The sequence below is a fragment of the Oratosquilla oratoria genome, chromosome 14, assembly GCF_046742065.1.
Source record: "Oratosquilla oratoria isolate Oo_2021 chromosome 14, ASM4674206v1, whole genome shotgun sequence".
Classification (NCBI taxonomy): domain Eukaryota; kingdom Metazoa; phylum Arthropoda; class Malacostraca; order Stomatopoda; family Squillidae; genus Oratosquilla; species Oratosquilla oratoria.
This window is the reverse complement of record NC_134790.1, coordinates 25,623,597-25,648,639: the sequence shown is the minus strand read 5'-3', so window position 1 is coordinate 25,648,639 and position 25,043 is coordinate 25,623,597. Positions and strand designations below refer to the sequence as shown.

At 38.4% G+C, this 25,043-nt stretch overlaps 1 protein-coding gene across 4 annotated transcripts in view; it reads left to right on the top strand.

Annotated features, from left to right (window-relative positions):
• Nucleotides 1-25,043, top strand: part of LOC143032810 (solute carrier family 53 member 1-like) — a 55,501-nt gene that overhangs the window by 18,676 nt on the left and 11,782 nt on the right. For 3 of the 4 annotated variants that reach the window (XM_076197881.1, XM_076197880.1, XM_076197877.1), the window contains exons 2-11: nt 7,228-7,352; nt 9,324-9,468; nt 10,186-10,436; nt 10,622-10,717; nt 11,221-11,386; nt 12,831-13,043; nt 13,799-13,962; nt 15,941-16,088; nt 21,485-21,712; nt 22,427-22,596. In XM_076197881.1, coding sequence (XP_076053996.1) covers nt 7,275-7,352; nt 9,324-9,468; nt 10,186-10,436; nt 10,622-10,717; nt 11,221-11,386; nt 12,831-13,043; nt 13,799-13,962; nt 15,941-16,088; nt 21,485-21,712; nt 22,427-22,596 — 1,659 coding nt within the window. In that variant the 5' untranslated portion in view covers nt 7,228-7,274. Of the gene's footprint in view, nt 1-4,807; nt 5,032-7,227; nt 7,353-9,323; nt 9,469-10,185; nt 10,437-10,621; nt 10,718-11,220; nt 11,387-12,830; nt 13,044-13,798; nt 13,963-15,940; nt 16,089-21,484; nt 21,713-22,426; nt 22,597-25,043 lie in introns of those variants that run through there. The other variant, XM_076197878.1, reaches the window with a different exon arrangement.

Genomic DNA, 25,043 nt, shown 5'->3' with positions numbered 1-25,043 from the left:
TTTTGGTATGCCCTTTTTCCCAACGCTAAAGAACTTGCAATCTGCAACCACAGTGTGGCTGGAGCTTAGACAGTGTTGCGAGATGGGTCACAATCATATACAAATGGCTGCACCACGCAGGATGATCTGCCACACGCAACATCTAAAGTAAATCGAAATAAACACCAAAGTGAGGACGGAGCCTTTATTAATACGACGTTTCGCTTGTTGTTACAGCTATTTCAAATACATCGTCGTATTACATATGACTGAGATTAAATAAGATGAACAGGGAGAAGTAGGAAGGAAGGGAGGGGGGTCACTGAATACGAGGAAAGGTTTAGAAGTTGGACCAAACGTCTGGGAACAGGAAAGGTTAAGGATAAGTTGGAACAATTGGCTAGGTGAAGGACATAAGCTCACAACTGAGTAACAAAGGGAAGGAAATAAGAAGGGTGAGCAATTGTCTACTGAGAATGGACAACGACCTTGAGAGGAAAAAGGGGATTTTGGAGGGCAACTAGGGATAGCTTAAATTTTTGTAAGCAATAGGTATTAAAGGAATTGGGTGAGGGTGAGATATCAAACATGCCCTTATTTTGTTGAATTGTATTGGTTCCTTGTATGATGGCTACTTCCAAACATTTGCTACTGATCTTGTCGGGCTTACGTACCATTCTCCCAGTCCATCAAGTGCTAGTTACTGTTCCTGTGTGTAACACACGCGTTGGTGGTGACATCATGGCGGGCATCGTATCAGTTTTCGACTGTGTACTCATATTTAAAAAAGCTGTAATAACAAGGGAAACGTCGTATTAATAAAGGCTCCGTCATCACTTGTGGTGCTTATTTCGATGGACCTGTCGGCATCTGCCACTTCCATACGACTAAAGTAAACAAACCATGAACATATAAATAATTACTATGTCGTTTACTTACTGTTGACGTATATAATGACGGCGGTGTAAGATATAATGCCTCCTAATTGTTTATTTTCTCTTTTGCACGACATAGTTTTTATCGACAGCTGGAGAATCTGTGACTAAACTTTTTTATATAGAGAGAGAATATTGTAGCAGCGATTTAAGTAGATGAATACGGACATTTATTCCAAATTTGGGCTGCAATTTATTCCCCTTTGATAGCACCGTCCGGGGGTACTAGCTGTGGAACACGTACATAATCAATACGTGTGTAGCTTATGTGACATCTCGCAGCATTCTTTTGCGATTGAAGATATCATTCAAGAATGCTTATCGCTTTTAACTTGTACTATCTCTCCATTAATCTCTCTTTTCACCAGCTGAACATCTCCACCTCTTCGGTGCATGAATGTTGTTGTCCCTGCCAAGGATAGAAGCGCTGGTTATTGCATAAACAACGTAATTAAATGCAATGCTTGGTACCCCTTTAGCGTCTTGTCTACAAAAATTACAAGAACTTTACACTGTAGAATAATGAAAAATAAGGTGAATAATATTGAACAATGATTTATTATTACTGGCATATGCTGAAACCAGAAACATGAATATCTAACTACAAGAAACACTTTAGAATTATTCAAAATATCAAGTTGATTTATATTGAACAATGATTTGTTAATGCTGTCATATGCTGAAATAAAAACCATAATTATCTAAATATATCCACGTAGCCTAACCAAACCTTTCCTTTGAAAACAGCTATCATGATCCCATCCATTCTTGTTCCAAGACAGACAGACATGTTGGTCAAATCCTATTTGTTTCGTTAGAAAAAAAAAAATAATAATTAAATTGTAAATATAAATGAATGGATAAATTAGTATAAAGAAAAATAATGAATAAGAATACATAATTTACCTCGCAGTCTATTCGTAAATCATACTCATCCCTGAACATGTTTTGCATTGAAGTGACACACACACACACACACACACAAGCACTGGCCTCACAAGCCAGAGAACCGGGGTTCGATTCCCCGGTCGGGCGGAGATAAGTTGGGTTTGTCTCCTTTCACGTGTAGCCCCTGTTCACCTAGCAGCGAGTAGGTACGGGACGTTAGTCAAGGAGTTGTGACCTTGCTGTCCCGGTGTGTGGTGTGTGAGTGGTCTCAGACCTACCCAGAGATCGGCTAATAAGGAGCTCTGAGCTCACTGCCGTAGGGTGGTGTCTGGCTGTCTCGACAGAGAATGCAGCAGATCCGAGGTGAATACACACGCACATGTCTTGATGGTGCAATGGTAGCGTTCGCGGCCGCCACTACGACGGTCCGGGTTTGAATCCCGCCCAGGGCTGAAATAATATCAGTATCGCTGCGCTCCCAGTCGTTACTCCAACTCTCGTGGGTGGGTGTGCGCGTGTAACGTCACAGTATGATCCATAGATCGGTTATATATAAGCTCTGAGCTCTCTTTCGGAAGGAAATAGCTGTCGATCACGAGTCCAACACGTGACCCAACACCATGATGAATCACACACACACACCGTGGTAAATTTCCTGGCCGCCACTACGGTGGTCTGGGTTCGAATCCCGCACAGGGCTGAAAGAATTTCGGTATCACTACACTGCGGGTGGTTACTCCAACTCTCGTGGGCGGGGAGTTGGGTGTGCGTGTAAGGTCACAGCATTACCCATAGATCGATCATATATGAACTCTCTTCCGGGAGGGAAATAGCTGTCGATCACGAGTCCAACACGTGACCCAAGACCATGGTGAATCACACACACACACACACACACACACACACACACACAGTGGTAGATCCTGGCCGCCACTACGGCGGTCTGGGATCGAATCCCGCCCAGGGCTGAAATAATTTCGGTATTGCTGCACTGCGGGTAGTTACTCCAACTCTTGTAGGCGGAGAGTTGGATGGTGTGTGTGCGTGTAAAGTCACAGCATTTACCCATAGATCGGCCATATATGAGATTTCTTCTGGGGGGGGGGGGTAGTAGTTGTCGATCACGAGTCCAACACATGATCCAAGGCCATGGTGAACCATGGTGAATCACACACACACACACACACACACACACACACACACACACACACACACACACACACACACTCCCACGAAAGTTAGAGTAGCGGTTCGAGTCGTTACTCCAACTCTCGTGGGCGGGGAATTGGGTGTGTGTGTGCGTGTAAGGTCATAGCATTACCCTTAGGTCGGTCATACGAGCTCTGAGCTCTCTTCCGGGAGGGAAATAGCTGTTGATCACGAGTCCAACACGTGATCCAAAGACCAAGGTGAATCACACACACACTTCCGAACGCCTTGCATACCTGCCCAGGGTCTTGCTTTGTAATGTCTTCCCTTGCCTTTATGATTTTCATCTATACTTTCCACATTTCATCACAGCTAAACTTCTATAGTAGAACTGAACAAGAAGAGAAACACGGAATGATTAATTTAAAAAAAAGCGTGATAAACATAGAAAATACGACATTCAATAAAAAACTAAACATAACAATAAAAGACAATTGAACAAACAATAATAAATGGGTAGATAAATATTTGAATGTGTCAAGAAATAAATAAGTTAACAAATTTTTACATAAAAAATGCGACAGCCTTCACTGACTACCTTAGAATATAAATAACTTTAATGGATTCTGTTTCAACGACTAATTTGTCTGCAACAAATTGTTTTTTTAGGTATCTTTTCGCCACCTTGATTGTAAGGCCGTGTTGGATTCGTTTGATACAAATGGCAGATTCTTTTAGTCTGTTGAGAAAGTGCTCCTACCTGATTATCTGGATAGGTTGCTGAATATTTCATAGCTGAATAATTGATTACATTAAGCCACACCAGTTTTTAGTGTAACTCCCCCCAACACACACTGATTTTGATTATGTAAACAATTAAATAGCAAGGTTGTTTGGAAACGATTTAGAAAATCGTTGTAAATATCTAAAAATCTTTATTGGCTGATTCTGACTACTTTTAAATTAGAGTAGAAGAGTTTTAATCCATAGATATTACAGTTCGGTATGAATAGTGTACCAGAAGGTACATTTTGGGAGTATTTCATTGCTGAGAATCTGCGTTTCTATCCCTGGGGACAGTACAACGCTAATTAGGTGTTTCCATGCAAGCGGTAGAGAGCCAAAGCCATTCGCTAAGGAAAAAAAAAAGACTAGATAAAGTACTTAGAGTAGATGTCATATCAGTATATCTAAATAATTGATATGAAATGTGAAACAAGAAAAAATAACTGGGATCAAGATACATACACTACCAAATTAATATTCAATTCCAAAGTTCAAAGTAAAGCCAGAAAGTATGGGCGATGTAGTGTATTACTGACTGAACGCCCCAAAATCGGATGCGGTGAGGAGGAAGACAAGAAAAAAGGTGAAGAGATGAGACAGAAAAGCTTGCAGGAGTGATGTGGCAGATGTTAGCGCAGTCTTGCGGCTCATGGTAGAGGTTGGGAGAGGTCACTGATCAGCAGTGAACTCCGCATGGTTGATTGATTGGCTGTTTGGGTAATCACTCATTGCTAGATAGCGCCAGATATAAATTTATTTTTCAAGCATTCTAATGCAACAAAACCAGAAATGGTTTCTACAATTGTACCATTGTTCATTCTGCAGTTTGATGCATGTAAAAATAACTATTGGAATGCATTCTCTGAATATTATATAATGTTTTTCGATTTTTTTTTTTTTTTGTACAATATAGAAATGCATAAGTGGTTTTTAAACTTGAAACCGCATGTTATCACGGGTTTAAAAATTATATTTGATTTTTATTAAATATTACGGTCACATTTCAATGTGTTGATAATGTAATGATTGTTTCTGTTTTCACAATAGACGTCTGCTACGGATGTCATCACTACCACTGACTTCTCATGTTGTAAACAAACCGAGTGGGACTGTGCCGAGAGCCCAATAAGTCAAATGTTCAATATCACAGAGTTTTGGATAATGTGATGATTCATCTCGAGCAGAAACTGCCTAATGGCGTAGACAATAGTTTCGTGAAATAGTAGAAATATACAGTAGTATGTTTGCTGTAATGATCTCATTGAGACGGTGACGAGAAGATTTAAAGGGGACGGTACGTAAATACAGTGACATCATTTTTGATAATATACCTAAGATGAAGCTTTTAAATTACGTAAAAAATATGCATCCATGCACATTAGAATGACACGTGACATGAACTGAATACTAACATCCCCATTTAATGTAATTTGAATGTACGATTGATGTAACTTATAAGGAGTCTTATCTAATCAAATATAACTCTAAATTTTCAGTCTCTCATGTGCTAGATATGCATTATGCAAGTACCGTAAAGTACTACAGAGTCATAAATTAGTGAAACTGCATATTTAGGGATGCTATTTATCTCTATGATTATTATATTCTTGACTAAGTTCATTATGCTGTTCTGCCAAGTGAAATTTACTTGACAACTTGCCCTTCATTGTGGTACCCTTTGGGTACCTCCACTGCACTTTGCTGCCTCCACTTTACCCTTTAGGCCCCTCCACAAGGTTGTGCAATGCCTCTCCACTGCCATTTATATCAAATGCTTCATATTCATTTAATTTGTTACTCCAAATTTCTTGATTTGATACATGGATTAGTGTTTTACTAAATGCTTTGCTATTACAAATATTGGTATTATTATTATTGATTTGTGATATTCTGCTGAGAGTAATTGTAACATAAAGAAATGAATGATGAACTGAATTTCTGAAGAGCTTAAAGCAACATGAAAATTTGTGTATCTGAGAAAATGAAATGATAGTCTTGTAAGTTTTCATTAAAAGGATTTTGACCAGTCAGGATCATGTTACTTTAGTTTATTTGAAGTTAGGTTAAGATCGGATAGCTATTGTCAATTAATAGCTGGGACTGACAGAATACAACATTGCTTTTTTCTTAGTTTACAAGAATTTTTATAACATTTCTTTTGATCACTTGGTAAACTTTTAAGAATACTAAGCCAAAGTTCAGTTGACTTAACATCACTAAATATATAGTTTTACTAATTTGTGGCTCTAGTAATTTACAATACTCGTTGGAAAGTAAAAATCTACTGTTGTGAGACATGCAGAAAATATTGGTGAATAAAGATGATGCTATTGCTATGTAAACAATACATTTTGTTCATTCAGTATTGCCAAAAGTATATCAGTATCTGACATTTTTCTATTAATTAAATTTTAGAATTCCCAGGCAGTATTTAGTAATATCTCTACTAACCTAACCTAACCTAAGGTTTGGTTATGAACATAATGAAATGCTGAATGATGCTAAACAAAGGTTTAAGAATTATGACAGGTATCAAGTTTATTTCAGTAGGCTACCTACATTCAGACACAAATTCTCCCTATAGAACATTATATGAAAATTGTAAGCACACTGTTCTTAGCAAGAGCCCCCAAACCCCCACACCCATCACATCACACAATTTCCGTCCACTGTTATCATATACACATAGTATCTGAGGTTGATGACTTATGTCAGGAACCTGAATAGGGTTTTATCTGTAACTCCGCTTTCATAACATGCCAACACTGAGAGTTCAGTCCACAGAACATAGCAAGAAATCTTCACCTACAAAAGGCGATTTCCACATTTTCCATGATCTACTCCTTACATCCCCCAGTACCTCCATATGCACACAGATATAAATACCACCGTCAAGACCAACAAATTCAGTAAAAGCTTATGTACCTCCAGAAGAGAAAACTCTTTCAAGACACCATAACCCACCTACATACAAGTCATTACCCAACCCTAAAACAGTGCCAATGCTGACTTAGTTAGATGGCAGAGACCACATGCACCAGATGCTCTCACCACACATGAGACACAGCATGTTGATGGGTTTTGAAGATGGGTGGCAGAAAGATGATCCTCTGACATCCATCTTGCAAGACCATCACTTGCAGGTACCTATAGCTGGTCCCTGCTGGTATGCTAGGAATATTATAGGCCCAGGTACACCTTAAAATGACCATTTATCCCTTCACTCTATTTTGAGAACATGTTGAGGGTTATTGTTCTTATTTGCCTTCTTTCCAGAATTATTTTTACTCCCATGATATTTAGCCCTTTATACCTCCTTATTTTGTAGCTCACCTAACAGTTAGTGTACTAATGGAAGGTCTGGAACATTTGAGTATTACTACATATTTTGTACAAATAAGTTTGTCATTTCCTGCGTGCAGAAATTGTATTGGGTTGTTCTTCTCTGAGATCGTGTATAATGTTTATTAATATAACTTTAATTTTACAGCCTGTGTTGGTCTCATTAGCTCAATACTCTTGAGGCTGTGAATCAAGATGAAGTTTGCTGAGCACCTTGCGGCGCACATTACGCCTGAATGGCGTAAGCAGTACATCAGCTATGAGGAGATGAAAGTAAGTTGTTGTCTTGTTTTTTTTCCCATTTTGAACATAATTAACCACTTTGGTACAATGATGCCTGTGTAGGCATCATGAGGCATGATTGGGTACATAAGGATGCCAATGTCAGCGTCATATAGATATATATATATTTTTGCAGTTGTACATGAGTTACCCCCGGATTCTATGAACTGATTTGATCACATTTTCTGTGTTTATTATTACTAAGAGTAAAAGAGAATGAGTAATACAGCAGTGACTTTATGTTTTATAATGTGAGTAGTGTGATGCAAATTACATATGGTAGTCGATACTGCACACAAGAATTTGAGTCATGGTAGTCGATACTGCACACAAGAATTTGAGTCATACTGAAGTGGTTAAAGTCATATTCTGTCACATTAGTTATGGACTGCCAAAGGATTCCTGGTACAACTCACTCACTAATGATGCCCTGCACAGATTATGTTGTGATTAATCACAAATAATGTCATTCAGCTGAAAGGATGTCACTAGTCTGAAAGAGTAAGACTATCTCAGTTAACTTAGCTGTTCTGTGACACTTCACTGGATTTCTTTTGGCTAATACCAAACATTATTATTCAGCTGAAGGGGCATCACTGTACCGAAGGGGTTGATATGAATGGGTGAGAAAAGCTCCTCTCTCAAGTGAGGATCAAATTGTCTCAGAGCCAAGAATGAGTACCTGCAAAGCAGTGGTCATGTATGGTGGATGTTGGAAACAATCATCCCCCTACCACTCGTCTTCAAAACTTCTCATCACTCATGTGAAGGTGTTGTCTTAAAGGGCTGACACTTAATCTCTGGAATAGGTTCAAAATCATTCTTTATCACCTTCATCTGTATTTCCTCCACCTTTCCACATAAAGAGAGCAGATGATATACTTTCAAGTTGTGTTTGCATGAAAATAAGGTTGGAAGTGGCTTATAGGGGGGGACAGCAGTCTGGTAACAAGCTTTTGGTTTTACCAACACTCCCTCCAATTAATTAATCATATATCATGTAAATGTAAATCATATAAATGGTATCAAGCTTGGACATATGCTACTGAACAACCTTCCATATGTAGCAATAACTGTTCAGTAAAAGAAACTTCAATGATGAACCTCAGCTGTAGTGAATCTGGCATAACTGACTGAAGCTTCCCCAAGTTACAAATTGCTTATGGCAGAGGACTCCTGGTTATTAGTTTCAAATCACCTACCCCCTAATATCATCATGGACCAGCCCTTGCCATGACCATGGCATCAGCTCCCATTTGATCATCACCATGTAAACATCATGTATGCCCTGTTTCTCCATGATGCCACAGTGGTCACTTGAATGGGTGCTCCCTACCTCATGCAGGCCTTATTGTTGCACTGCTTAGGGCTTATGTGCATTAGTTACATGAGCCCACTCCCACCCAAGAAGAGAAGATGAGTGGTACTTGGTACCTCTATGGGAATGCATGTCTTATTTATACAACATAATAGTACATCATCAGAGGGATACTGAATATAGATTATATAGATGAAAGTTAGTACTTTTTTTTAATGTCGTAGATACCATTTTTATAGTGTATTTTAATTTGTTGTCACACAGACATAGCTTAGTAAGAACCAGTATTTGAGATACATTGGTCCCTCCATATATGCAAGGAGTGTGTCCTGTAAAATTATTTTATGGTGTGAATCCACATAAAGTGAAAGTATCACTTCACAATTTATGTTTGCAAAGTGATAAAAATCAAGAAATGAAAATAGTGCTTATGCATAAATTCACATCAAGAAATGAAAGTAATGCATATGCATAAATTCACATATATGGAGATAGTTATAATGAAGGAATGATGTACTCTTGTTAATGTGCATAAATTTGTGGAAACAAAGAACAGCAAGTAACAGACTCTTGGAGTTAAACTATACTTCTTATAGAAACGGTTCTATTGAGCTTTAGGTGATACTAGGTTGTTGTATTTTCAGGCACTCTTGTATGGTGCAGTGGAGCAGGCACCATCTCCTGAAGTCACTGAAGCTGAGGTCATCACACGCTACTATGCTCGCTTTGATGAACACTTCTTCCAAGTGTGTGACAAAGAACGGGCCAAGATCAATACCTTCTTCTCAGGTGGGTTGAATGGGTATTATTGTTTACGATGTGGGTGTCCATTGCAACTTGGCCATTCTCCTCCTTTTGTAAAACAAGAGGAACTTTGATATATACACAAATGGATTTATTTACATAATTTGCCTGCAAAATTGGGACAATGGATTGATTGATCACTAGGTTCAACTAAGATGTATTTTATCCTTTTTCAAATAATTTGCTTCGAGTCCATTCACTAGTGTGAATCAGAATTTTAATTCATATTTACAAAACATCTTTTAGTCTTGTGTATTATTTCATATGTATAGCCTACATATAATATTGCACTAAATTTACTTACTTACCTTTTTTTTTTTTTTTTTTTTTTTTTTTTTTTTTTTTTTTTTTTATAATACCATTATATATAATGAAAGTACAAATTTTTATTCATATTTTAAACCAGTAAGGGTCAAAAGACCCAGCTGATACATTTAAGGGTTTTGCTTGGACTAATTAAATTTTTTTTTTATTTAGTTTGGGGTAATGTCTGACCATTAAAAGGTTGAAAATTATTTTGATTAAGCTGTCTTTATTAACCTTGTAATTGTCAAAAGGGTCAATTGTACCATTTAAGGATTTTGTTTTGGCTCACCTCAAACCATGTAGGCTGAGTTTATCCTGGCTCTGCTTAGAATTGTTTCAGTTAAAGTATAAGACATTTTATTTTTTATTTCTTTATTTATCTATTTTTTTCAACAGAGAAAATGGCTGAAGCAACAAGAAAATACACAACATTAAAGTCCGATTTACACACGTATAAGGAGCAACATGGAGAAGGTCCTCGTAACCGTAAGGGCTTCACTTTCCTTCCAAGGTTTAATGTTCCTGCCAGAAAAATGCAGGACTTGAAGCTTGCTTTCTCAGAATTTTACCTCAGTCTCATTTTACTTCAAAATTATCAAAATCTAAACCATACAGGATTTAGGAAAATTTTGAAAAAACATGATAAGGTATGTACATTTATTATTATTTTTTATTTTTCATTTATTTATTGATTTTATCTTACATTACAATTGAACCAATTAAGAAGCCATATTGGCCAATTCGCCTTTTTTTAAGAATAGTAATGAAATAGATATGTGAAAATGATTATATGGTATATAAACTTGATAACATGTATTACTGTATTATTTAGCTCTTAAACGTAGACCATGGAGCCAAATGGAGAGCTGAGCATGTTGATACAGCTACTTTCTACACCAGTAAAGCAATTGACAAACTTATTCAAGAAGTAAGTTTCCTGATTCTCTCAAATGTAAAATGCACTTGTGAAAATAATCATTCTTTATCAAATTATACAATGTAGAACTGAATGCCAGTTATTGTTTGAGCTTGTTCTTCGTGTTTAGCATTAATTCATGCATTCTGATACATGGTAGATTTTGAAGCAATATATAAAAAGACACTGTACTTTATTAGAGGAGCTGAGATAGGGGATCGGAAATGGTGGTGGAGGGGAGTGGAGTGGGTGGGAATAGATACGTGCCTCTGACTTAGCTACCTCTCTTATAAGGGAGAAAAAGATTTTGGTATATAGATAGACAAATAGATCAATGTCCATTTTACAGTGTATTTTAGTTTTTCTAGACATTTTAATATATTTGTCTATGCAGATTGTAAGTTCATTTGTATTCAAGAAAATAGTATTTGTGTGTGAAGATAATAGAGTTTATTTATCAGTAGTATGAATTACCCATTGACCAACTTTTTGATACTGAATGATTATTCCACCAGGTGGAGGGAACTTTTACATCAGAACTAGAGTCGGGTGATCGCGGGAAGGCTATGAAAAGATTGCGTGTACCTCCTCTTGGAGAATCGCAAAGCCCCTGGACAACGTTCAAAGTTGGCCTCTTCTCAGGAGCATTCATTGTTCTTCTTGTGGCAGTTACACTCTCAGGTAATACTGGATTGGAAATGCATCTTCAAAAGTGGAAGTTTATGTTTTGAAATGCCTCACAGCCCATCTGTACAAAAACATATGTACTCACATCACAACAATGACTCCAAGACTCCATATTCCACTTAACTCCCCAAGACATCAGTGCAACTGAGAGATCCCTCCCACCCCCCACAGCAAGCAAGAACTACTATGTTTGGGTCACCACCCAGCCTTGAAACAGTAGCAATACAGGATTGGATAGGAAAAATCAAATTGTCCCAGGTGCAATCACTACAGAGAGCAATACGATATCTCCTGCTAGAGTGATTTGTGGGCCAATCCAAAAGGTTATTGGCAGTTACCTGGCAGACGTAGATACCTGGGGTAACAGAGTGATTGGTTGTAATTATTATTATAAAAATAGATTATTGTTAATATTGTGTTATGTCATAGAGGGGACAACAAATGGGTATTGGATTAGTGTGAGATGGGTGAAGGTAAGGGGCAAGGGGCTTTTTGGTATAAGCGTGTATGCATTGTGGAGGCAGAAGGTGAAAGCCTAAACATACATGTACTGAAGTGTTTGAGAATTATGGTAGGTGTTTTGAGGATAGAGTGAGAAATGTAAAGAGAGCAGGGGTGAAAAGAGAGCTGTTAGATAGGTTAGACCAGCAAGGGCTTAGATTGTTTGGGCGCATAGAAGATAAGTGAGGTAAGACTAGCAAAAAGAGTGTGGAAAGCAGACATGGATGGAGTGAACTTGAGAGAAAACCATGTGTCTCCTGCAAGAGAGACCTGGGACAACAGACTGACTGAATGACTGAGAGGAAGACCAAGAATGAGGTGAATAGATGGGAAAAATGAGGCAATGGATGGAATTTGTCAAATGACGAAGAGAAAGTGTAGAAGATAGGAGTGACTAGAGAGTAGTGAGTAGTTGTAAATGGATGAAGAAATAACACAACCTGGAGGAAGGTTTTTGCCTACTTCATATTTTTTTCTTCAGTGGATGAGGGAAGGGGGAGAGCTTCCACATAATGAGGTGGTGAGGTAAATTGGTTTCAGCTGTCAGGCCATGGTGTGGAAATGATGGGTCTTGCTGCATTCCCTTTGACATGAGCAGTGTGGAGGAAGACAGGGATGACCCTTCATCCATGAGGTGCTAAGATGGGAGGGGCAATGATTAGATTTTGGGTGGGCGCAACCTCCCACTTAGAGGGAAAAAGGCCTTTTGTTGTGTATATTTGTAGTGAGTGACTATATATGATAACCATTTGTTTTCCTTCTGTAATCATGTGATAGATGTGGTGTCATTCACATATATCACCAGCAACAACATTGGATTGAAATTATAAAGTTGTTGAATAACAATCATTGTCTTCATTTTATCATTAGTGCATAGTATTTCTTATGATTGATGTTTCTGAATCTCCCACTCATCCTTATATTTGATCCTTTACAGGCATTTTCAAGAATTCTCACCTTAATGAGAAGTATGTTAGTCGTGTGCTACGACTATTTCGAGCTCCAATGCTTATCATCATATTTCTGTTCCTTATTGGTATCAATATCTATGGTTGGAGATCGTCAGGAGTCAATCATGTCCTCATTTTCGAGATTGATCCCAGAAACCATCTTACTGAACAACATCTAATTGAGATTGCAGCTATTTTTGGTGAGTACATGAAGGTCTTTTGTGTCACATATATGAGGGGACATTTTTTTTTTTTTTTTTTCAATTTAATGAAGCAGCCTTGCTGTGGATCTGCTGTGTCTTGTGACACTGCTTCTGACCCAGGGCAGTGGGCAAGATGCAGGGATAACCCGTCATCCAGGAGGTGCCAAGATAAGAGGGTGGAGGGGAGGGAAGTATGTTGGGTATAGAATGGGTGGGAGTGGTTTTTATGCCTTTGGTTTTTTGGCTACCTCTCTTGTGAGGGGAAAAAAGCCTTTGGTATATGTATGTACATGAATATCATATTTCAGTAATGTGCTTTATAAGAATTTACTGTCTAAATCTTGTGCCTATTTTCCCCCTTTCAAGAGGGATTATCAATTCAAAATATGCCATCACTGCAGGAGAAAAACACGGAGGATCCTTAGACATGCTCATTTAATCACCTATTATAATACAGTGGCAGCATTATCATTCCCTGCCACAAAATTAAATGAAGCAGTTGTGGTAAACCAGCTTAGGCTGTCAGGCCCTGCTTTGGATGTGCTGTCTTGTTGCATTGCTTCCAACCCAGTCAGGGGGGTATTGGTCCCCTTTCACCCACCAAGAGCCAAGATACAAAGGAAACAAATGGGATTTGGGTGGGTGTGAGGCGAGTGCGTGCCTTGACTTACTACCTCCCTTGTAAGGGGAAGAGGCCCTTGGTATATGTAGATAGATATTGTGATCTTTCAATGATAAATTATTTTTTGCAGGTGTGATATGGGCCCTCAGTGTTCTTGGCTTCTTGTATGCTGAAGCCTTGTCTATCCCAGCCCTGTCTGTGCCACTGGCATTGGTCTGTTTCATGATTCTTTTCTTACTAAACCCGACACGTACATTTCACCATGAAGCTAGATTCTGGCTCATCAAAAAACTGGTAAGATAAATATAGAGTTTTGTGTAATAAATGCCCTTTTACCGCAGTAATTTGACACACTTTTTTTGTGAATCATGAAATATGGATTAGTATCAAAGAAAAATTATTAAAGTTATTAGGCACCATACACTGACAGCTGTTTAAAATCACATATATTTTTTCAGCATGAATTTTAGATTTTGAATGTGGTAAAAAGTTTTTATATGAATAGTAGTATGGAGTGAATGGACTAAGATCCTCCTCTCTGTAGCTTCTTTTTTCTTCCAAAAGAATCAAGGGCTAGGAGGGTCTGGGAGAACTCCAATCAGAACCCTAATAATTGAGTCATTGAATGTGCATGGATGTGGCACAGATAAGAGCAAAAGGAAAGAGATTGATAGCATATTTGTTAGAAGAAAGATGGATGTGTTACCATTGAGTGAAATGATACTAAAAGGGGAAGATGGGTTGGAGTTAAATAGGAGTGTGGGAGATGGTCAGGAGTAGCAAGAGGGCAAGGGAGGGAAGGAGTGGCACTGTTGGGAAGTGATGAAACGTGGAAGTAAGTGGTTGAGTAGAGGCCATTGGTATCAAGGATGATGTTGGCAAAGGTGAGGTTGGGATAGGAAGTATGGGCATTTGTGGGCACAAGCCCAGGTAATGAGAAAAGTGAGGAGAAGAGAGAAGCATTTTGGAGTGTGTGGAAAATTTTGGGAGGAATGTGAATGTATATGTTGAGGGATCTCAATGCTAATGTAAGAGATGAGCTGGTAGATGGAGTAGTTGGGAGGTATGGTTAGCAGGAAATAACCACAGCAGAGAGATGTAGGGGGTGTGCATTGAAAGGGAAGTTATTTTTTGGTGGAAACTGTGTTTATGAAGAAAGTTGATGCAAGTATAAATGGAGCCAGAATGGTTGGTGGATCTAGTCAGGATGGCATTAATGGATTATGTAGTACCCAAAAAGAGGATTGGAAGAGTTCTGGACATGAATTTGTGCTGAGAAAAGGGTGGTGGAATGTGATTATTATCTGGTGGAAGGGAAATTGAGAATGGAGGTCAAGTGTAGAAAAAAGAAAAAGTAGGAATGCAGAGAGATACTTAAAAGTGAGCAAGTTGAATGAGGGGGGGGAAAGGGAAAGAATAATGAGTGAACCAGAGAAAAGATTGAAATGAAATTGAGAAAAGTGTTAAGAGAAATAGGTGTCTGGGAATTAACACAAAGATAAGTCGTACAAGAGAGTGATTGTGCCCACAGCACTGTATGAAGCAGAAACTTGGTATATTAAGGAGACAGAAAAGATAGGATAGATTAAAGAGTTCTAAAGTAGTTTGGACATGTGGGAAGAATGAGTTAGTGACTAGAAAAAGAAGAGGGTGTAAAAAGCAAAAGTGAACAGAATGAACTTGAGAGGAAGATCAAGAATGAGTTGGATGGATGGAGTAAAGGAGTCATTGGATGCAAGAGGAATGTCTGTCAAGCAAGGAAGAGAGGGCAAAAGATAAGAGTGACTGGAGAATGGTTTGAATAGTTGCAGAAATTATGTGTCCTGAAGGAATGTTCGTGTCTGCTCCATAAATTGAGCAAGTGGATGAAAGTTTGCCATATAACGAAGCAGGGGGGTTAAACCAGCTGTGGCTGTTGGGCCCTACTGTGGAGGTGCTGTGTCAGACAGCATTTTCTTTAGGCTGTGTGTGGGGTGTGTGTGTGCTTTTACTTGTCCACCCCATTTTGATAGGGGAAAGGCCTTTAGATATGCATGGTATGTATGTACATCCTATTATAGGTTTACATGTAACATTGTTTTGAAATAATTTTTATTACTAATAATCTCACATATTTATTCTGATTTATTTAATTAATTTATTCACCCATATTACAAAAACACATCCACCACTTGTATAGAGGTGGATATTTGTACACTCAGACATGTGTTTAAGTATGAAATCGAGCATGTGATGAAGGAACTCAATCCCTCTTCTGTTATGATCTTCACAGAGTCGGGTCTTTTGCGCCCCTTTCTTCTTTGTCCAGTTTGCTGACTTCTGGCTTGGTGACCAGTTAAATACTTTAGTTCAAGCTTTGAAAGATTTTGAATATACAGTTTGCTTCTACTTTGAGGAGTACTCATGGGGAACTGAGAATGGTAAGGCAGTTAATTTTTTTTTTTCCCTCCCCAGCAGCCCCCAGTTTTGGTGATGGTGCTTACAGCTTGAACCTAGCTTCTTACTTACCCATGAGAAATCACAGTTCATAAACATTGACTAATGTTTGTGGATACCAATAGAACTAATATGTACATTGTGGCTATCACGACCATTTAGTAATTATGATATTTGTAAGAAACCTGTGCATGTTCCTAGCTATGTAGGGGGATGTTTCATATTGTTTTTCTGTACAGCCACTCCTTACCTGGTTTTCTCTTCTATTTTAGTCTCATTCCCTTCATATTCACCATTTTAACAGTACTGGCATCATGGTGTGTACATTGATTTCTTTATCATTGTGTGAATAGCACTGGTTTTGTCCATTGGTACAGGAAATGAATATTAGATTTGTATTGTGATTGTTTTTGGTTGATATATTGAGTTTCAAAATGTGGGTAGCAAAATGCAGTCTACTAAATATGCCTTGTTTTTGTTGAATATATGATGATGATCTAATTTTTTGTTAGGTCCATATTTATTCACAGGCAGGGGAGCATAGAATGTGTGACTGGGGTACTGGTTTGCTCAGACTTGTTTTCTTTCCATATTAGGTACTGATGGGAGTGGAATGGGTGGGAGTGGGTGTGTGCCTTTGATTTGGCTACCTCCTTTATAAGGGGGAAAAGCTTTTGGTATATAGATAGATTAGGTACATGATATATCTTTTTTTGGTAATGCAAACAGCATTATTTTTATGTTATATCTGAAAAGGTAGACCCACTAATTGATGTAGTAACTGACACAGCATACTGTATTTACCATTGGTAACCTCACCCCTTTATAACTTCATTGGTGGCATTATATCCACATGACCAGGGCTTGATCCATTTTGAACCTACAGAAGATATATCATCTCAAGTCCTTCAGACTACAACACTGCAATATGTGGTTATCTGATGATATATGATATCATTACATAATCTTTGATCTTTTACCTTCTTCCTAGGGTCGTATAATGAGTGCCCCACTATTCCCAGTAGTTCTGGCTGATTTCTGGGTTTGTGATCAGATCAACAGTTTGTATTGTGTTCTACATGATCTACACTATTACATTTGTTTCTATTCTTCATTAACTGATTGGACACATTTGAAAGGTAATTGGGGAGAAGGAAGCCTGTCCAAACTTGTGGTTTCATGTGGCTACATTTGGTGTTTATAAACTTTTATGTTTATAAGCATTATTAATTGCTTTTATATTATTTTTACTGCACCTGAGGTCTTCTATGTTCTAGGTTGTTTGTAAATATATGCATGATAGACAAATAAGGGTCATAGTCCATTGTGCAGCTGAAAAAAGTTTAGGCCTAGGCTACTAACAGCAGCTGTTGCATTTGTACACCATGTTGGCAGTCACCAATCGTGCATTTTGCACCCAAAGTCTGGGGATGCTTCCCTAGATGCTGCAGCAGTTGTCAGTGCTTTCTTCTTAGTGCTAAAACATTTGCTTATCAACAGGCCAGCTTCTTTACTGCCTTCCACATGAAAATTTTTTTCTTCTTTTTTTTTTCTTCTATTTTTTTGTGTTTACACATTTCACTTTTGAAACCCTCTCATGGATGATTCCTTTTGTAGATGCGCTTAGCCAATCCATCCTAACTCTGCTTGCAGGCGCGGGTGATGTGTGCTCCCATGCTCCATGTGGAGTTTGCTGACTTCTGGATCGCAGACGTCCTCAACAGCCTTGTTCCTGCTTTGATTGATTTTCAGTTTATGGTCTGCTTTTATATCATGGGCAAAGGGGATTTGTATAGCACCATGGGTAAGGGATGGCTCCTCATAGCATTTCTGCCACTTGTGTTCAACTGTTCAAGGTTTAGTTTTTCCACCTTGAGTTCTTTGTACGTGTAGGGTCAGTCACTGATTTTTTCGTTTCTTTTTCGTTTTTATTTGAACAGTTTGTGCTGTATTACTCTTTGTTTTGTTTTTTTATAATTTTGTTCTCCAGTATTTTACTTGTAAAACTATATTATTTCACATTTATAGTATTGTACTTTTCCAGGCACTGCTTTATTGTATCTGCCAGTGTTGATTTATTATTTATCTTATTTTATTTCATTCTATATATTTTTTTTGTTTTTTGTGATACATATGTAGTATCCTGTAAATTAACAAGTAAGGCTGTGATAGTAGTGGTGTGCATAACTTTATTCTTTCTTCCTTGCATGTAACCTTAGTAACCAGTCATCTCTCTTCTCATTCCAGTAGATATCAAAATGAGCTAAGTATGTCACTTTCTCATCTGTGTTTAAAAAAAAAGACGAAACATTGGTTATTATTGCCCATCACATTAAAGTCTTAGTATAAAAGCCCAGTTATTATCACTCATGTGTTTCACTCCTATTTACGAGTATACAGTTTATGGTTTATTTTGTTTTAGGTCAAGAATTAGATTTTTTTCTAAGAAGTCTCTTAGTATTGTAGATGATTAATTGTTCATATTGGTATGGCTACAGCTTGGTCAATATTTGACAAGGAAATTTAGGTTTTAGCTTTTTCAGTTTTTAGTAGTAGCCCGCAGTGAATGAAAAGCATGTGTATTCCCATCCTCGTCCACGTCCTCATCCTTCTCCTTCTCTTCCTCTTTATTTTTCTCCTCCTTTTCCCTCTTTCTCTTCCTGCTGCTCTTCTCTTCTTCCTCCTTTTCTTTCTCTTCCTCCTTCTGCTCCTCCTCCATCCTTACAACCCTCTTCCCCCCTCCCCCTTCCCCCTTCCCTTCAGATACCCATGTTAGTACTGTTTTAGTGTTGAATGGTGACCTGAATATGGGCTCACCAGTGACACACTTGTCTGCAGTGGGTATGATTTCTTGATCTAGGTTGATTTCTGGAAGAGTTTAGTGGAATATAGTATTTGGCAGGCCAACCTTGAAGATGGGAGGCCTGAGTTTGATCCCTAGGAAGTGTTAGGTAATTGTTCAAGTTGCACTTTATAGCTTCCCAATCTTTCTCTGCAATTGTAGACACCAAAAGTACATTAGACAAATGTCACAATTTAGCACTAGCACCTAATCAGTATGGTTGAGCTAATTACACTGCTTTTAGACTCCATTCCCAATCCATTCCAACTCGCTCAACACTTCACATGGACTTTGCAATTTCCATTCAACCTTCAACCATACCAAGCCAGATTAAGCCAATATAATGAGGTACATAGGTTCGGTCATTCTCCAGAGAATATGCTGGTGATCCTTAAAAAGTGCTTGTTTTATGATCTGTAGGTGTATATGCCTTTGTACAGATATATTCTGGGGTGCTGGTGGTTAGGTTGGCATAGATCTTTGCTTGAAATACTGCTGGGATTGTTTTTTATGTTGGATATAGTGGGTTGTTTGAGTGATGGTGGATGGGTTTTAGGGCTCTTAAAAACTGTGCCTGTAAGTCTCATATATTGCTTAGTAGGAAGGAATTTTGGTTATGAACATAGATGTTCTATTTGTGTTGTCGTACTGTAGCTTATTAGTAATCTCAGGGCTTTATTTTGTGCTGTTTCTAAGATATCTTTGTATGTTTTCTTACACACTGTTGATGTATAGTTCAGTGTAATATTTATGAATCGTTTATATATATCATTACAGTTTCAGTTATCCAAATCTAATGCCCATTGCTATTTTAAGTATGCTAGTTTTCTTATTTGTGGTCCTTGTGAGGTCTTTTGTCTGTGGAGTGAAAGTCATGTTTACCTGGATTTTAAGAAGAGGGGTGGGGATTTTCAGAAATGATAGAGAGTGGGGAGTGAAAAAAAAGCGGGCAGATATGGTTGACGAAAGAAAACTGGGATGGTTAGTACAGTGATAGCATGCTGGTCTTGTAGTAACGGGTCAACAGATCGAGTCCTGTCTTGGCCTGTGAGCTTAAGCCGTTTACTGGGGAGGTTATTGGCATGGCTGGGTACCACAGTGAGGGGTTGAGGTTTGCCTCGGCTGATGTTCTAAGGAGGGTCTTTGAGACTGATATCGGAACTGAAACCTGGCAACTTTAACTTTTAACTTTATTGTAAAGAATGAGTGATGAAAGACTAGCAAAAAAGTGTAGAAGGCATAGGTGGATGGAGTGAACTTGAGGGGAAGACCAAGAATGAGGTGAAAGGGATATTGGGTGCAAAAGGAATGCATGTTTTGCAGTTTAGGAAGAGGGCAAATGTTGTATGTGAGTGGAGAGTGATTGCAAATGGATGAGAAATAGCTGGAACCCAAAAGTATTTTTTCTTGTCTCGGTAAATTTATGAGTGGATGAGGGGGAAGGGATTCCACATAATGAAGCCATGTGGATAAATACAATCTAAATATGTTGACAATGGTGACAGCATTATTAAGTTTATACAGAGGATTTTCTTTATATCTTATAGCATCATTTTGGGAAGACGTGAGGTTGTTAACATCTTCAATATGAGTCAAATATTCAAGTGCATGTTGGTTGCCTGATGTATAATGATGCATCACAATACACACATTACAAAATACAAAATCACTGCTGTTATGCTCATTCTCTTCCACCCTGAATAGATATAATGTCACAGAAGATGCGATCAAGCCTGTTCATAGAATACGGGGGTCACACAGCTGCAACAAAATAAATATAATTAGGAAGCCAACACCGGCATTCTTGTATACCCCATTCACAGCTCATGACACATACATAGCCATCATTGTATTCAAGAGGTTAAATAGTGGTTCAAGTGACATTTTGAATTTATAATTGTACATCTTTCAGCCAAGCACAGTCATCTTCAGGGATTATTGGTTCATGGATATTTTATTTTGCATATGTTCTGGGAGATGGCACATTTATGTGGGCTGTGATCACTTTCTGCACATACCTAAAAGTACAGAATATCATCACATTTTTATTTTTCTATTTTCTGTGTAGCTTTGGGTGAGTTTTAATTTTGAGATGTTTGTGCAGTTGGATGATTGTTATCACTATGCATGTGTAGTATTTATTGATGTATTTTTATGATATATACAAATGTAATAATAAATCCTATATATTTCACTTTCTATGGTTATCATTTTTTGATAAATTTCATGGAAAATTTGTATGTAGATTTGCCCATGTAGAACCACACAAATATTTGTATGAAGTTGTATTAAAGGTTATATTTCATCCTTTTAATATTAGGAATGTTTTATTTTCATTATTATTATTATTATTATCATTTTATTGTTATTTATTATTATTATTCATTATTATTGTTAAGAATAATAATATCTTATAATAATTTTTGTTTTAGTAAGTCATGCAGTTGTTATGTGGTGTTCCTGAGGTGAGAAATATATTGTATTAGATATTTCATAATGAATATTGTAGAAGGACTTACTGTATCTCGTATTTTACAGAACTAAGTGGCAGTGGCATAAGTAGCTTAAGTGATACAGATGTCTGCGCAGACCATTCTCCAATAGTCCGTTCAGTGGTTGCCTGCCTGCCAGCCTGGTGGAGATTTGCGCAGTGTTTAAGACGTTACCGAGACACACGAGAAATGTTCCCCCATTTGGTGAATGCATTCAAGTATTCAACTACATTTTTTGTAGTGACCTTCTCATATTTGAGAAATAATTATTCAGGTAAGTCTTATTCAGGTATTGAATACTCTAATGTAGCAGTTATCAAACTATGGTGCACATACCCATTGGAACATGCATGCAGCCCCTTTCACCCCCACTCCGTCCACCTATGCTTTCCACATTCCTTTTACTAATCTTTCTTCACTCACTCTTTCCATGTGCCCAAACTATCCTAAATATCTTTCATCAGCCAGTTCCAATTCTAATAATACTCGTTTTCCCTCTCCCACTCATGATCACACTTTTCTAATAGATGAAAATTTGCCCCAACAATATGTCAGATGTTCATATGTTTTTCTAAACCTGTCTTTCTTCTCCATGGGGGTGCAAGAAATAGTTTGAAATCTGGTGCTCTGATAGGTATTATGAAATTAATTACAATATGTGAACGAAAGGTGCCAAGATGAGAGGGAGGGAGGAGGGTTGAGGGGAGTGGAATATATAGGAAATGGAATGGGTGGGAGTGGTTTCTATTCCTTTTTCTTTTTGGCTATCCCCCCCGTGTAGGGGGAAAAGCCTTTGGTATATGTATGTATGTATTTATGTATGTGAATGAAATTTTGTTTGGAATTTTTCTCTGCCACAATCAACTAACCATTTTTATCACATGATGAAAATTATATCTGGGGAATTTTTTCTTATTAGACTAAATGATCTGTGTACCTCAATTGTGAAATGTCAATTACTTATATATGTTTTGATAATACATTCCAGGTCAATATGTGAACGACATTGACAATCCATTCTTCTACCTCTGGTTGGGCTCCCTCTTCTTTAGCTCGTGTTTTGTTTACTGGTGGGATGTCGTCATGGATTGGGGTCTATTTGACAAGAATTGTGGAGAATACAAATTCCTTCGAGAAGAAATGGTGTACTCATCACCTGTGAGTATATTTTTACTTTTAATATTGTGTTGCCAAAGTATTTATTCTTTCATTCCTTCTTGTTATGCTTTGATTTGGCCACCCCCACCCCACCCCTGCATGAGGAAGAAAAGTATCTTTGGTATATATGTTTATGCATTGTTTCTTTCAAAACAATCATTACCCACAAAGTAAGATTGAGGAGCATCCTCACCCCCTTTAACTCCTGTTATATGCATTTCTCTCAACTGATATTGCTGGGAGTGATGAGGTGCAATTTTTGCATGGTTTTTGCAGGTAATGGGAGTGAAAGGTAACAGCTGTTTTGAGTGAAAAAGGAAATGTGTTGATATCTATTTATATACATATGTACCGGGAACTTTTTCCCATCTTATAAGGGAGATAGCCAAATCAAAGGCATGCACTCCCACCCATTACACTTCCATCCACCACCCTTTCCCCCCTTTCATCTTAGCTCATCATGAATGATGGGTCATCCCTGCATCCCACCCACTGCCCTGGGTCAGAAGCAATAGAGCAAGACACAGTGCATCCAAAACTAGGCCTCTTCATTTAATCAGCGACCCCCCCCCCTCTTCATCCCCTCTTGCAGAAAAGGAGAAGACAGGGAGAAATCCTTTCAGGCTGCATCAAAATATCATTCACACATAAGCACCCCCTACCCCCCATCCTCTGCCCCTACCTTTCTGGTATACCAGTATCATCTATATTTAGTCACTCTCCACTCATCCCTATCTACTGCCTTCTCTCTTCCTTGCTCAACAGACATTGCCCTCTTGCTCAACACCCCCTTCACCCCATCCATCTATCTCAACCTTGGTCTTCACCTCAAGTTCACTCCCTCCACCTCTGCCTTCCACACCTCTTTTACTGATATTTCTTCACCCATTCTTTCCATGTGTCCAAACCGTCACAATAATCTTTCATCAGACCTATCTGCCATCTCCTTTTCCACTCCCACTCTCCTCCTCACCCCCTCAGTTCTCACTCTATCTAACCTAGTAACCCCTACCATACTTCTCAGAGATTTCCTCTCAAACTCGTTTAAACTTTTCCTCTCTGCCTCCCTTAAATTCCAAGTCTTGGCAACACAATTACCTCTTCACACAATCTCCGCTTTGCACCCATTCCCAGATGCCTATTTCTCATAACACCCCAAGGTATTTACTTGCTTCTCACTCTATAATTTACCCCCACCTCCATCACTACCGTTCCTACCACATGTGACTGATCCCAAGTATCTAAAACTATCCACTTCCTCCAGTCTCTCCTTGTAGACATAATTCCACCTCACTGCCATCCTCTACCCTTGTACATCTCATCACCTTGCTTATCCACACTTACCTTCCACTTTTTCGTGTTGCATACCTTCCCAAACTCCATCACTAACTCCCATAATCCCATCTCTGACCCTGCCACAAACACAGTATCATCAATAAACAACAACTGGCTCACCTCCCACTTTTTTCCATTTTCTTTAACCATCTCCAGCCCCCTGCCCATTACCCTCGCCACCTCCCACACCACCCAATCCCTGTACACATTGAACAGCCATGGTGACATGACACATCCCTGAAACTATCCTACCTTTACTTCATACCACTCACTTTCTCCATTTCCCATGCTAACACAGGCTATACTAGTCTCATAAAAACTCTTGACTGCCCTTAACAACTTTCCCCCAATCCCATGTATCTGCAAAACTTCCCTCAGTACTTTCCTGTTTACCCTGTCATAAACCTTTTCTAAATCCATAAAGGCCCAAAAAACATCCTTACCTTTTCCTAAAGCTTTCTCACATATTTGCCTTACCACAAAAATTGATCCTCTCAACCTTTACCTTTCCTAAACCCACAATACTCCTCACCAATTACTGCCTCTGTTCCTTTCCTAATCTTCTCAGTTAAAACCCTCCCAGAAGCCATCCTAACTACACTGTACAAACTGACCCCTCAGAAACTACTATACTCATATTTGTCCCCTTTTCCCTTGTAAAGCAGAACTATACAAACACTCCTCTAGTCTTCTGGCACTCTACCCTCCCCTAAATACACATTAAACGACCTCACTAGCCAGTTCACTATTACTGTACATGTGTTGATATACATGTTTTATTTAATCCCTTCAGAAGAATGAAGGATGACATACTTGGAGATTTTGCTGTCATTAATTCCAATTTATTTTAATGTGCTGAGGTAAACTTGACTGAAAGGACTCTGAATGAACAAGATCTATCATAGCCCAGGTTCTGCCTCTTCCCCCTATTAAGGGAGGGAGCCAGCCAAGGCATGCACCCACCCCCACCCATCTCACTCCAATCCATCACCTATTTATTTCCCTTCTGTCTAAGCTCCTTGTGGAAGCAGACCAAAGGGAAACTCAAGGCAGCAAATTTAACATTGTCTTTTACAGATGTTGGATGATTTGCCAAATTCATAAATTTATTT